Source organism: Prosopis cineraria, unplaced genomic scaffold (genome assembly GCF_029017545.1).
Source record: "Prosopis cineraria cultivar Desert tree isolate PC_DT_omini unplaced genomic scaffold, ASM2901754v1 PC8, whole genome shotgun sequence".
Classification (NCBI taxonomy): domain Eukaryota; kingdom Viridiplantae; phylum Streptophyta; class Magnoliopsida; order Fabales; family Fabaceae; genus Prosopis; species Prosopis cineraria.
Genome location: NW_026555339.1, coordinates 6,307,644 through 6,322,446, shown reverse-complemented (window position 1 = coordinate 6,322,446; position 14,803 = coordinate 6,307,644). Strand labels below are relative to the sequence as shown.

General features: G+C 33.2%; 2 protein-coding genes across 3 annotated transcripts; both read left to right on the top strand.

Annotated features, from left to right (window-relative positions):
* Positions 1–2,808: 2,808 nt before the first annotated feature.
* Positions 2,809–6,904, top strand: LOC129317100 (ABC transporter G family member 26). 2 transcript variants are annotated; one of them, XM_054961435.1, is made up of 9 exons: positions 2,809–3,108; positions 3,918–4,201; positions 4,291–4,446; positions 4,601–4,784; positions 5,149–5,424; positions 5,534–5,818; positions 5,918–6,202; positions 6,282–6,389; positions 6,473–6,904. In XM_054961435.1, the coding sequence occupies exons 1-9, from the start codon at positions 2,899–2,901 to the stop codon at positions 6,740–6,742; spliced, it is 2,058 nt and encodes a 685-aa protein (XP_054817410.1). In that variant the 5' UTR covers positions 2,809–2,898; the 3' UTR covers positions 6,743–6,904. The 2 variants fall into 2 exon arrangements, with proteins under 2 accessions (XP_054817410.1, XP_054817411.1); XM_054961436.1 differs by having other exon boundaries at positions 2,995–3,108; positions 3,907–4,201.
* Positions 6,905–9,875: 2,971 nt separating this feature from the next.
* Positions 9,876–12,958, top strand: LOC129317205 (uncharacterized). Its single transcript, XM_054961569.1, has 2 exons — positions 9,876–12,101; positions 12,465–12,958. Exons 1-2 carry the CDS (start codon positions 10,263–10,265, stop codon positions 12,576–12,578), a joined length of 1,953 nt encoding a protein of 650 aa, XP_054817544.1. The 5' UTR covers positions 9,876–10,262; the 3' UTR covers positions 12,579–12,958.
* The last annotated feature ends 1,845 nt before the right edge of the window (positions 12,959–14,803 follow it).

Sequence of the window (14,803 nt, the reverse complement as noted above, 5' to 3'; positions counted from 1 at the left end):
AGAAATAATTTATAAATAAAACTAAGCAGAGCATGTTACTGTACATTGTATTAATAAAAACATATATATACTAACTTAATTGGTCATCTTCTTATATGATATTGTGTGGGATATGAAGAATGAAATTTATGTTTTTTTTTAAGGAATGAAATATATTTTTCACAACATTAGAAATAATATGATTTATTATCAATTTTATATTTGATATGGATTAATATGAGTGGCTATATTTTTCATATATTGTAAATAAAAAATAGATAATTTATCCTACTCATGATTTGTGAAGAGTCGCTCGCACTTTTTTAAGATTTTGTTTGCCCACAATTTGGCGACACGTGTTATTGCCGCAAAGTGCCAAAGCAATGTTTTGTGAATGAAGGTTCGCGAGAAAGTGAAGGAGCTATGATGCTGTAATCTTATTTATAAGACATATTTTAAAATATTTATTTATTTTTATTTATAAATTATAACACAATTTTTTAAATAATATTTAAAAAATATTTTTAAAATTATCATTTATGATAAAAAAATTAATATTATATAAATTTTTAAATTTATTATATAGTGACATATTTAAAATTTTATATATTTTTATTTTTTATTTTTATTTTGTATTAATATTAATAAAATTGATAGAAATGACTTATAAAAATGATTGAAAGAGCAATTTAGAAGCAGTCAAAACATGGGATAGATTTAAATATAGTGAATAGTCTAAATTCATTAGCATTTCAAGTGATATGATAACAATTATTTAACTTAATTGAATGGTTAAAAAATTTTGTCATATGATATTAAAAAAATTTTAAATCTCAAATGTGAGGAGTTTTTTAATTGTGAGAGTTATTTTTTTAAAAAAATATTTTTTGAGAGAATTTAAGAATAACATTAAAAATTTTTTCATTGTTAACTTTGTCATCTTATAATCCTTGGTTTTATTGATTTTATTTTATTTATATGGAAAAAGTATGATCTTAATCAGTCTAACAGAAGTTTTACAGATTATATGGTGAGATCCACCAACTGGTTGGTGGCATTAAAAAGTTTGCTAGTAGGTTTGATGCGCAAGTTTCATTCTTGCTTAATTGGAACTAAGTTACACAGAGTTTGAGAATAAACAATGTCTTTCATGATTTGTAAATAGCAAGATTCTGTGATTCATTTGCTTCCTTTAATTTGATGAGCATAACTATAAATAGTTATAATTTGAGGCATTAAATATTTAAGGATTAATATGTAATTTGAACCTTGAATAATAAATTTAAGGATAATTTAAACCTTAAACTTTTAAAAGATATATTTTGAATCTTGAATAATTAAATTTGAAATAATTTCATCTTATTATTAAATTTTAACTAACATCTGTTAGTTTTTTTTAAAAAAATTAGGGCATAATGCATGATTTCACCAAATTCTATTCCTCCTCTCTCTCTTACCTTTATTTGGTGAAAATTGTATATTAAGCCTCGAATGTTTGTTTGAACTTAAAATTGTTTTTGGCCACTACATAGTTTTTGGGTAACATTTTGGCCACTATATTTAAACATTGGGAAAATATATAAATTGTTGATAAAAATAAATTTTAAAAGATTAAATTAGGAAATTGCACCAGAGGTGTTATAATGTTTTTCATGATCACATATAAACATTTAATTTTTCTAACTATCATCACAATTAAATATAAATTATTCAACTTTATATATCTTTTTTTTGTTTTTGATAAAAAGTCAATATATATGTAAACATATTAATCGATTGCATCAGTCCAAAAAGGCTCACAGAAATAAATCTGAAAGCCCAACCTAAAGGTATTGCCAACAAGGACCAAGAAAAACCAAACTTAAAAAACTGAAAACTTCTTGATTTGATATGCCCAAAGCAGGTTCATGCAAATAAGCTGAAGAACAAAAATAAATAAATAAATAAATAAATAAATAAATCTTGTAAATAGAGTTTCCTATAAGCGAAACAACATCTGATAGCGTAAAATTCTATAGGCAAGCCAGTAAGATGAACCCAAAGAGAAACATGAGAGAAAAAAACATCATGTAATCTTGTATGTGACTTCCAGCTGTGAAGAATCATCAAGCAACCATTAAGAAGCCAAGGTCCACAATGAAGCATGAACCGTAAGCCTGAAGAGTTATGGAAAAAGGGCAAGAAACGATTGTTACAAGATTGGATAACCCTGATTTCAGATCTTAGGTGCCAAAAGCGTGAAATATATGACTTCAACTTGACAGATGACAGCGTCATCGATCATAAATCTCAGCAAAGACATAATGAGGAGAACACCAATTGTCATCCAAGAGAGTAGGTTTGCAGAGGAAAAGAAACAGGAAAGATAAAAGCAAGCTCCCAGAAAGTAGAAAGAGCATAGAGCTGAGAAGAAAACCTAGAGAGAACTCTACTTCCCAACACCTAACCTTCGCTTTTCTCTTTTTTCTCAAATTAATTACCCAGTGACAGCGTTACCTCTTACAATTTTGATCCTGGTTAGCATGTTTGCCTGAGTATTTTAAATTTGATTGTAATAATAAAAAAAAAATACAATTCTTAATATCAACTACAATAATACTACTCAACGTCGGTCGTGGGGGCATCAGACTTTCACATAATATTTGTTAAATAAATAAAACATAATTAATTAAAACTAAAAAAACAATAATAAAGGTGGGGTTAAAAGGGTGTGCTAGTGCGAAAGAAGATGACATGAAAAGTATGTTGCACACCAAACAGAAGTCTGCCACCCTATATACACAAAGCTTCGTCTGGTCCAATGCAGTTGACTCACGACATCTGAATCTCCTGAAAAAGGGAAACATTTACGTTCACACTTGAAATTTAACTTCAAGTTCAATCCCATTCCTTTCCTGTGTATCTTTGGGATTTTTGGTCATGGAAATCAGGACGGAGGATGATGAAGGTGATTCTCAGGAGCTGTCTCTGCAGATTTCAGCAGGAAACAATGGCTTTGGTCACAGCATTGAGTTGATGTCTCTGCCTAATTACCTTATCACCAACAATAACAATAGGTTCCCTGACATTGACATTGTGATTGATCATCCCAATCTAAACCGAGATCCACCTCTTCCCATATTTCTCAAGGTAGCTTGAAACTAGAATCATTATATAATTTTTTGATATCGATGTCCGACTTGGTTAGATTTGAAGATTGTCGAATCCAATTGGGATAGCTTTCTCAAGGGCATTTTTGCATTCACATTGACTCGAACTCAATACATCATGTTTAAGCAGTCATAGCGCCTTCTACTAGGACTAACACCTGTTGGTCGAATCATTGTATTAACACAATTTTTAACCAGGTCAAGATTCCACCTAGGAAATAAAGTTCTCTTAACATAATTCATTTTATTGACAAGATTCGAACTTTGGATTTGGCACAGAAACAGAAAAGAAGAGCTTTTCGGAAGGAAAACGTTATTCTCAAATTTGATGTGTGCTAAAGCGGAAGAAAGTGGTGCCATTTATACTGTTAAGACTCTGAACGGAATCAGAAGAGTAAAAAGAGGATTACAAACATTACAACTGGATTTTTTTCATTATTATTAACCTTGGGATGTTTTGGCTCAACGGACACGGACGTAAAGGTGGTGACAAATGGAGGCGGTGGATCACGCTTCCATTTCAAGATTATTGAGTCTTTACTATTTGACCCATCATGACATTTCATTTTAACAAAAGAAATGAGGCTTATAATATAAGCTCAAAGGACTCTGGCTCTCAATAAGCTTGTCTTTTAACAAAGATTCTTCCTCTATACTTGTGGTTCTAACATGTTTTTCTGCATTATCAGCTGTATTTCCTTTACAAATGCACCTAGCCTATTAGGTTTTCACATTCATGAATATTGCGACTTGAAGTCAGTAACAGACAGATCCCTAGTTAATATGCAGTTTGAAGATGTAGAGTACAAAGTGAGGAATAGTCATGCAGTGTCGAGGTTGAAGAGAACGGTGTCAAAAGTGGCCACACAAGTCAGTGAAAACCAAGAAAGATACAAGAAAATCTTGAAGGGTATTACTGGAAGCATAGGTCCGGGCGAGATTCTTGCTCTCATGGGTCCTTCTGGTAGTGGCAAGACAACCTTGTTGAAGGTCATAGGAGGAAGATTAACTGACAATGTCAAAGGAAAAGTTACTTACAATGATGTTGGATACAGTTCTGCTATCAAGAGAAGGTTAAGCCTCTTCTAAAATCATGCCATGCACTTTATCAGTTTGCATATATTCTATTAATGTTTTAACCTGTTACTTTTGGTTCTTTCAGAATTGGATTTGTGACACAAGATGATGTTTTGTTTCCACAACTAACAGTGGAAGAAACACTAGTTTTCTCTGCATTCTTAAGGTTACCAGCCAACATGAGCCGACAACAAAAATTTGAGAGAGTGGAGGCAGCCCTAAAAGATCTAGGCCTTGAAAGGTGTGTGAACCTAATGAGTTTCAATATCTGTTTCATTTTTTAAGATTGTCATTCTGACTCTCTAAAAAGAAAAAAAGTTCAGACTATAGACATTCCCTTGAAAGAGAAAAGGAGAACTTTTTACCTAAATAATATGTTGTATAATCATATGTAGATGTCGGCACACAAAAATAGGAGGAGGATTTATTAAAGGCATATCAGGAGGGGAAAGGAAGAGAACCAGCATAGGGCATGAGATTCTTGTGGACCCTTCACTGCTTCTACTTGATGAGCCAACTTCTGGCCTTGATTCCTCTTCAGCAAACAGACTTCTGCTCACTCTTCATGGACTTGCCAAGGTACCTGTATCTGACACATAATAGATCTTCTAAAGTAACTTCTAAAGAAATTGTGAAAGAGAGAGTGAAGAGATCCCTTAGGGCGTGTTCGAAACCACATTCAACATTACCAAAACCACGGGTCTGCGTAAGCAACCTTAAAACTGCTTTTGTAGAAAGGTGGTTTTGACCACGTTTCAATGTGTTTTCAAACATGTTCTTAAAGTGTTTCAAGAAAAAGTTAGAAAAACAAAAAAAGAGAAAAGTAGGCACCAACTCAATATAATTTCTATTACTGGCTTTAATGTCTGTGATAACATATTCTTACACAAAAACCTAAAATATTTGAACATGTACTGAAATTATGTTTTGGTTTTACCTACAGGCTGGAAGGACAATAATCACAACAATTCATCAGCCATCCAGCAGGATCTTTCACATGTTTGACAAACTTCTTCTGATATCAGAAGGCTATCCAATTTACTATGGGAAGGCGAGGGATTCGATGGACTATTTCTCATCCTTGAGGTTCATCCCACACATACCCATGAATCCTGCAGAGTTCTTGCTTGACTTGGCCACTGGACAAGTGAATGATATAAGCATTCCAGAAGTTTTGGAACATCAGGATTCTGCTGACCCTTCAAAAGCTGTCATTAAAGTAAGAATTCCACAAGACTTGGGCACATTTCAAATAAGTCCTTCATAAATCTTATTGAAGTGATTCCTCTTATTTCCTCTGATTGTAAACTGTTTTTTTATTGTATCAGCATTTACAACTCAAGTACAAGATTTTACTGGAGCCACAGGAGAAAGAAGAGAACCATGGAGCAACAAAGGCACCAGAGAATCTACAAGTGGCCATTCAAGCTAAGAAGGAGTGGACATTGAGTTGGTTTGACCAGTTCATGGTTCTGTCAAAGAGAACATTCAGAACAAGATGTAAAGACTACTTTGATAAGGTCAGATTAGTTCAAGCACTTGGAGTTGCAGTCTTGCTGGGCCTTCTTTGGTGGAAATCTTCAATCCATACAGAGGCTCAACTCAGAGATCAGGTGATTCCTCCACAACATTGTTTCACTATTACAGCCTAGATTCAGTGGTATACGTGCACAACATCCAAACTTATTTGGTAATTGCTATGTTCCTTGCAGGTGGGGCTAATGTTCTATATCTGTATATTCTGGACATCTTCATGTATCTTTGGAGCAGTTTATGTGTTTCCATTTGAAAAGTTATATTTGGTGAAAGAAAGGAAAGCAGACATGTACAGATTAAGCGTATACTATGCATGCAGCACTCTCTGTGATATGGTAGCACATGTGTTCTACCCTACTTTTTTCATGCTTATATTGTACTTCATGGCTGGCTTCAAGAGAACTGTCACTGCCTTCTCCCTCACACTGCTCTCTGTGCTTCTGATAGCCATTACCAGTCAAGTAAGTTATGATGATCAATATTCAAAATATATTTATCTTTTCAAACGTTCAACTAATAAATGCATATATTTGTCACTAGGGAGCAGGAGAACTATTTGGAGCTGCAATCATGAGTATTCAAAGAGCTGGGATGGTTGCTTCTTTGATCCTAATGCTATTCCTTCTCACTGGTGGCTACTATGTACAGGTATGTTTGTGTGTATAGACGCCCGCACCCACATCAATGGCAGAATTTTTTGTGTATTAATTGCTTGTGATGGATTATTGCAGCACATACCAGTGTTCATGAGGTGGTTGAAGTACTTGTCGTTCATGTATTATGGGTTCAGGCTTCTGCTAAAAGTGCAGTACTCAGGAGATGAACTGTATGAGTGTGAAAGCATTGGAGGGTGCAGGACTCTGCAGAGCTCTCCTTCATTCGACACTGTGAACTTGAAAGGAGGTTTGAAAGAAGTATGGGTTCTTCTCGCCATGGCTCTCATCTTTCGTCTCTTTGCTTACCTGTGCCTTCGAATCAGAATTGAAGCCTCCAACCTCTGACGTGTGTGTGTTGGTGAATAATTCTTGTTTGAGACATTCTGAGTTAAGAGATTTGTATATTTTACTCCACAAGAATACGGAGAGGGGAAAGAAAATGGAGATGAAACAGTCTAGAGTGAGCCTATAGTTTTTTAGAATGGGAATTTTTTGGATCAATTTTTAGAAGGGGATTGATACTTTGTTATTTGATATTTTTAATATTTCAAGTTTAAATGTTATGATATAAAATGTTATTGTATTTTAAGTTATACTGTATGTGATAATTAAGAGTGGTCATACACGGTACAAATTTGATATTTAAACCAAATTTTAATAAAGCATTTAATATGTGATTTTGACTTTAAGATATGCTAATTCTCTAAATTAGAATGACAAAGTAAAGGACAATAGATTGAGGAATACTTGGTTTAATTAGTTAAGGGAGTTGAATCAGTTTATTTTGATATTTTGAGTTTAAATTTTAAAATATATGGTCAGTCACATTAAATAAATATATGTCAAATTCATAAAATGTTTTTGGACCTCTTTTTTTATTTCTCACAAATATTTTTTTATTAGAAGCAATATTTTTCAAAGCATCACATTAAATGAAAGAAGTAAATATAAAAACTCTTTTCACCATATGACAATTATTATGCCACATTTTATATAAAGTGGGAATGGGAATAAACATGAAAAACCTTTTTCTAGACACCCATATCCTCCTATCGGTGTGTTTGGTTGAAGGAAATGGGAGGTGAGCTGAGGAGATATACTTTCCTTCCCTTATTTAGTTGGTATTTTATAAAGAAAGGAGAGAAAAACATCTTATTTGGTTAAAAAAATTGAAAGGGATGGGAGGAGAGAGATTTGGGATTTTTTAAAAGGGAGAGTAGAGAAAAAATTATAATTAAATTACTTAGTTATTATTTAAAAACTTTAACCTATGTTGATATTAAAAAATTATGTATTATCGTTGCCCCTCTCTTTGCTAATTAAATAAATTTTATCATTTTACAAAAATTTATATATAATTTTTATTGTCTAATAGTTTAGTATTTTTATTAGATACGTTGATAAAATATAATATTAATGTATTTATTCTTCAAAAATGTCATTATTTATTCTTCAAAAATGTCATTAATATAAGTTTATATCTTTAAAACAATAAAGTTAGTAAAATATAATATAGCTATTTTTAATAATAAATCAAAGCAAAAAAATAAAAATCAACTTAAAATTGATAAAAATAAAATTATCAATTTATTATTGATTTGCTCTCCTCCTTTCTTATAAGTCAAATAAATATTCATTCAAATTCTCTCCCCTTCCCCTCCGTCAACCAAAACACACTCCAAAGATGTATAATTAAGTCTAACTTATATATATATATATATATATATATTAATCTAAAAAATGTAACATGATTTTCTCTTTTCATCCACTCACAAGAGGGATAACAATTGAGCTTGAAAATAAATGACATGATCTTGAAACTCTTTTATCTTTGAACCTTACTAGTTTTAGTATGATCAACCTCTTAATTTTGATCAAGTCAAGCAAACCCTCAAAATGTAGGTAAAAAAACTAAACAACTTGACACACTGAAGAGAGCTTAAGAGAGAATTTGAGAGCTTTAATATTTTATTTATAGAATTTCCTTTTATTTTAGAGTTTTCTCACCTCTTTAATCAATGATTGAGATCAATTAAATCTTAAGGTTTACATTCATCGTTTAGAGTGTTCTATAAAAATATCTACAATAAATATTTAAATATTTATAATAATATTTTTGAAGACTAACTTCAAAATATGTGTGAAATATTTAAAATATTTTAGAATATTTAAAATATCTCTACGTTCCTCCATAACATTCTAGAAACTTCAAGAACATCTTAAATTTCTCTAAATATTTTTAAATTATTTTGGATGCTTTTAAAATCTTTTGAAACATTTTAAATTCTTCTCAAACATCTTGAAACTGTCTCCATCATCCCAAAGGTCTCCAAAATTCCTTCCAAGTTGACATAAAGCCCAAAATGATCAATTTCAAGGGAAGGAATAATAAGTGTCATTTGAGGAATATACTTTCTTGTGACCAACATTTTTATTTAGGGGAATTCAAAAGTACTACAAAACTCGTACTTTACCATAAATATCCGAAATTTTCCACGGGTGGAGGCACTTCTGGAATTCAAAACTTGCCTTTAAGGCTTGTCTGCAAAGAAGTTGACACGCACTTCATTTATCACTTCAAACTTTCCTTCAAAGTGCGCATATCATCCTAAATAAAAATGAAAATATTTCTAGCAAAAGAAAAAGCAACTAAATTGCAATATAACGGGCTTGAATTTCTTAAATAATTTACAATTGTAGGCTAGTCGTAAACTATTACTAAAATCAAAATAAACAAATTAATTTAATTAAATCTCAATTATTGACTTTTCAATTCGACAATAAGATAAAATGAGGAGAGAAAGCTCATTAAAAAAATGGAGAGAGAAAAATAAGAGAAATGATAAAAAGATACTCCTTTCATTTAAAATTGTAAGGTATTTTTTTGAGGAGTTTGATGTTAAAAAAATATAAAGTATTTTTAGTCTTTCAAGATATAATCATCGTCTTTTTTTAAAAGTACATCTATTAATAATAACTTCATATTTATTATAAGGTGTTTAATAGAGATAAATATAAAAAGATAGAGTCAGTTTGATAGTAGATAATTATTTTATTAGGGGTTGAGATTCAATTAAAAACACCTTATATTTTTAAATAAAAGGAGTAATATAAATTTAAATATAGATTTATTGTAATATACAACTATCTTTGCCGTAATTATAAAAATATATAATTAGATCTTAGTTTCTTATATTATATAAAATTTAATAAGCAAATCACATCATCTATTATTTATTAATTTATAAACAATGTCACTCTTATATGTAATTTTTATATTTTAAATGAATAAAATATTAAAGGAGTTGACGTCGAGGAGATAAATATTGATTAAATAAAGAGGCTAATTTTTTTTTTTTGGTCTGAGTGTTTAATATTTTAATAACTTACATGTCCCAATGATTAACGAAACATGAGTTGTTTAACTTGAAAAAAAATTCGTTAATAACATACTGGTAGATGAATCATGTGTAACAAAGCTCACAACTTAAAAATGCGCCTGAAGCTGCGGCGTTACTGCCGTCGGCTGACTTCTTGATGAATTTTCTTCAAGTTTTCTCGTCCCTCAGAAAATGATCAAAACTTTTCCCAGAAATGATCGAGCAGACAGACCAGGCAAAAGCTACAATTTTTATCTTATTTCTCCGTTCTATCCAAAAGTTTACATAGCTGCCCCGCGAAAACGATAGCTCCAATCATTTATCGTCATCATCCTTATTCCTCCCGTACAGCGTAAAGCTATTCCGAGTTCCGACACACATTTCTGTCTTCTCTGACATCTCTCTGGGTTTTCGGTTTCGTCATCCATCTTCCTGAGTTGCTTTTAATCAGCTTAGGAACTGGATTTGGACCTTTACAGTTGAATATGGAGCTAGTTCCTTACGCAGACCCCAATTCCACCTCCCCAGCATGGCAGGACATGTTCCGATCCGCATCCATCAGGAAGCCATCCTCAACTCCTACATCCCAAGCGCCGACGCAGCAATCAAACGCGCCACCGAAAGCCGACGACCCAGAACGGAAATCCACACTCCCAGGCGATCCCCAGGTGCGCCTTGCCCTCTACATAGCCATGGCCCACGCTGGGCTTGCCTTCGCCATTTTTATACTATACACTGTGTGTAAGCTCTTGGAAGAATATCTTCGACCCCTTCAGTGGGCTGTGCTGTGCTCTATTCCTCTGAGAGGAATTCAGCAAACCCTCGTTGCATTTTGGTCTGAACCCTTGAATTTAGGCCTTACAGAGACTGTACTCGCAATTCCCGTTGCTATATTTGGGGTTTTTGTCGGAACCCTTGTTGAAATTCGCGAAGCACTTTTCAGGTTTCTTCTTAGAAAACCTAAATCTGAGACTCCAAGAAGGAAGCGAAGCGGGTTTTCCACTATACTTCGTTTGCTATTGTCCTTTGAGATATTCATAATTGCATATGAGATACTTGGGAGTTTTGGGTCTTTATCGCTTCTGGGATTAGCCTTTGTTTTTAGCTCTAGAAGTATAAATTCGACTATGTCGACATTGTCTTCCTTTAGGAGTAATAGCTTCAGGCGCAGTAAGATTAGTGCTTTTTTCACTCGAGGAATTCTAAAAAGATTGAAAACCATTGTGGCAGTTGGATTAATTATTGGTATGATTATGGGGTTTTTGGTTGGTGTGATATTCTTTTCTTATAAGATCGGAGTTGAAGGGAAAGATGCTGTGATTTCGCTGAAATTACATGTAGAGAAGAGCAATTATGCTGAGAAATTTGGTGTGAAGCAGTGGATGGATGAGAATGATGTTCCTGGCATGGTAGACAAGTATACTGCCAAGTTATATGAGACAGTATTTGATCAGATAGATGGCTTGGCTATACAATATAATATGACCGAATTTGTGACTGGCATTAAGCATTTTGTGACTAATGCACCTGTTAACTCTTCAGAACCTTCAACGTCTTTAATGGCTCCGTCACGATACACTGAAAAGCTCTTGAGCTTGAAAAGCCGGATTAGAAACCGGGAGTGGAGTCATATTTATGCAGAACTGGATACCATTTTTAGAGAAGTTATAATTACTCGTGAGGATTTAATCGTGAAGGCAAAAGGATATGCAGTTAAAGGAATGGAAGTATTTCAAGGTGTTTTTGCTAGTAGTAGAACTGTGCTCGGCAGTGGTGCAAAATTCATGTTCTCCATTGTGAATTCTGTAATTTCTGGAGCTGCTGAGGTTTTCAACTTTGTATCGCAGTCGGTGGTTTTTTTCTGGGTTTTATATTATCTCATCACATCAGAATCTGGAGGAGTAACACAGCAAGTGATTTATATGTTTCCGATTTCTAGCTCAGCTAGGGTCAGATGTGTTGAAGTTCTGGACAAAGCTATTTCTGGAGTCCTTTTGGCCACAGCTGAGATTGCATTTTTTCAAGGATGTCTCACTTGGCTCCTATTTAGGCTATACAAAATACATTTTCTGTACATGTCAACCGTACTTGCCTTCATCAGTCCTCTGCTACCGATATTTCCATCATGGCTCGCAACAATTCCAGCAGCCACGCAACTATTGCTGGAAGGAAGATACATAGTGGCCATTCTCTTGTCTGTGATTCACCTTGTCCTAATGGACTATGGTGCATCAGAAATTCTGGAAGATGTTCCTGGGAATAGTGCATACCTTACTGGTCTCAGCATCATTGGTGGAATGACCTTATTCCCTTCCGCTCTCGAGGTAAATTATTGTTAACCCTCCATGACTTAGAACTCTGACACAATATTAAAATTCATGTCAACCTGGCTACTTGGGCTAGTTTCTAGACTGATTCAATGAAATGCTTTATACATAACCGGTCTAATCATAGTTTGATCACAGTTTTGACCATTGATTTTTGAACTAATGCTGTCATCAGTTCAACAACTGGTCAGGTTTTTAATACCTTGTTTTCTAATACTTATCATCAAGCAATTTGTTCTTTATTGCTTCTGTGTTCTGTGTGATCCCGGACATGAACCTTGGGCGTTAGAGTCCTTTGATCCATAATGCGGCAAATAACAAATCTTAGTAATTCAAGCATTGTGTATAATGGTGATGCAGGGTGCTATAATGGGGCCACTGATAACTACAGTGATGATTGCTCTAAAGGATTTATATGTGGAATTTGTTTTGGTGGAACCAGAGGAGAAGATGAACCAGCAGAAAGAAAGCTAAGCATGGGATGTGTCCACAGATCAGTAATATGAAGCCTGTAAGCTGATGATTTGTTCATAACTGCATTGTTGTCTGTATCATTAGGCTCTTTATTCTTATATTTGAGTTGAAAAGTAGGGGCTTAAGGCTTTCTCTATTACTTTCTTGCGATCCATTCTTGTGAATTTCTTAAAGTGAGTATAGTTGTAAATTGATTCATGCGTTTCATACCTGGAAGGATGATTTTGAATAGTAGTACAAAAGCACTAGCAAAGAGAAAATTGAGTGTAAACTTTTTTTTTTTTTTTGGGTGAAATTTAGTGTAAACTTAGTTAGAAAATTGAGACCATAAATTTTTAGTTGTACTTTTTATTGGATTAAACTGTTGAGATGGGTTTCTTTAGCAGCGTTGTTTTGATTGAGATTTTTTTTTGGTTGGGGTGGATTTTCTTTGCAAAAATTACGTAAAAGGTAAAACAAACTAATTAATTATGAAGGGGGGAAAATTGATGCATCAAAGCGCGCGCGCGCGCGCACACATTGTGGCTCTTGTCAATGTCATATAATATTTTCCGTGTATTTCTTGTAAACATCCCGATTCATTGATGTCAAAATTAAGAAAAACGTTTTTAAAGAACAATTTCTCTAAATGTTTTTTTTTAAAAAGTGGGAAACAATGATTTGGAATTTTTTTTTAATCATCTGTATTAACATGGGCAAAGTACTGTGGTTGAAAATAATAAACCTTCCTATAGCCATTAAATCGAGTAAGGTATTAAATTTTTAATGGAGGAGGAGACTATAATTAAAACACTGTTTTTGGCAAGATTCTGTCGCACATGATCTACAAGTAATCTTTAAAAAATTACAAGTTGTCTCGTTACAAAACTGAGTTGCTTAAGTGTGGATCCTTTGTGACAAATATAAATGTAACAAACCTACAATACTTATGGTCTAAAAACCAAACTCATGTTTCTATATTTGGAATAACATATGCAAAGTTTGAAATAAATTCATGTGCAATGTTAGTTGGAAAGTTATCAAAGGACACCAAATATCATTTTGATATGATAAATGGACTCCTTTATTTAACTTTCTTGTTAGATGTGCTTTCAACAATGTTGATTTTATTCTCCATGAAGAGTTTTAGACTTCAGGTCAACCGCTAGAGGGTGGAACTTTGATCTTTTGGGACAGTATCTCGACTCTAATATAATCAAACATATTACACTTGTGTTGTCTCCTAACCCACTGGGCGACAATGATATTCTTATTTGGAAGCCTTCTTCTGATGTTAACTTCTTCATCAAGTCTGCCTATAGAGCTATGGAGATTTGAAAGGACAAAAATTGCTCTAAAATATGGTTTAAGATCTAGAAATGGCCTACATACACAAAAAAAAAAATTAAATACTTCTTTTGGAAAGTTGTTTAGGACCATCTCCAAACCAACTACACTCATCATAATGGAAATATATCCTAACAACGTACTTGCCCTTTTGATTGTAACTTTCTTGACTTTTCTATCCATATCTTATTAGATTATGAAGAAGCTCATGGTGTTTTAAAAAAATTAGTTAATCCTACCAAACTTAATACTTTCTTCTCTCTGTGTGTGCAAGATTGGATAATTTGAAATACTGAAAATGAAACAGGTAACTTGAGTAGGAGAAGAATGAATTAGCAGAGACTCTTCACACTTTCCTGCTGGAGTATATGGAAGGTAAGATGCAACAAGATTTACTCTAAAAATAATACCCAAGACAAAGACATTGCCTTCTCATGCACTCAACAAATTATTAATGACCTATCGCTTCAAACCAAAAATCAACTATCTAAGCAAAAGTGGTGCTAAACATGAAGTTAAATGGAGCCCTCCTGCACCTGGGTGGGTCAAGTTTGACATTGACAAATCTATCAACATCAATGGGGCAGTTGCTTGACTACTAAGGATAATTAGATTAAGGGATTCACTAAGAATCTTGACTACTATTCTAACACAGTTGCTGAACTTATGGGAATTTTAGAGGGTTTTAAATTTTGTTGGAATGCTAACTTCTTTAAAATCAATATCTACTCTGATTTCATGAAGCTTTATTTCTTATCAATTATAACCACTCTGAAAGACATCATCTTTAAGAATATATTAAGAAAATTAGAGATCTCACCATGAAGGATTGAGAAATCACCTTTGACCACGTTTATAAAAAAACAAATAGATGTGCAAATTTGCTAACCCATCGGACA

Coding starts and splice junctions, on each gene's coding strand:
- LOC129317100 (XM_054961435.1), top strand. CDS start 2,899: ATGGAAATCAGGACGGAGGATGATGAAGGTGATTCTCAGGAGCTGTCT. Junction 4,447..4,600: donor AAAGATCTAGGCCTTGAAAG/GTGTGTGAACCT, acceptor AATCATATGTAG/ATGTCGGCACACAAAAATAG. Junction 6,203..6,281: donor TGATAGCCATTACCAGTCAA/GTAAGTTATGAT, acceptor ATTTGTCACTAG/GGAGCAGGAGAACTATTTGG.
- LOC129317205 (XM_054961569.1), top strand. CDS start 10,263: ATGGAGCTAGTTCCTTACGCAGACCCCAATTCCACCTCCCCAGCATGG. Junction 12,102..12,464: donor TATTCCCTTCCGCTCTCGAG/GTAAATTATTGT, acceptor ATGGTGATGCAG/GGTGCTATAATGGGGCCACT.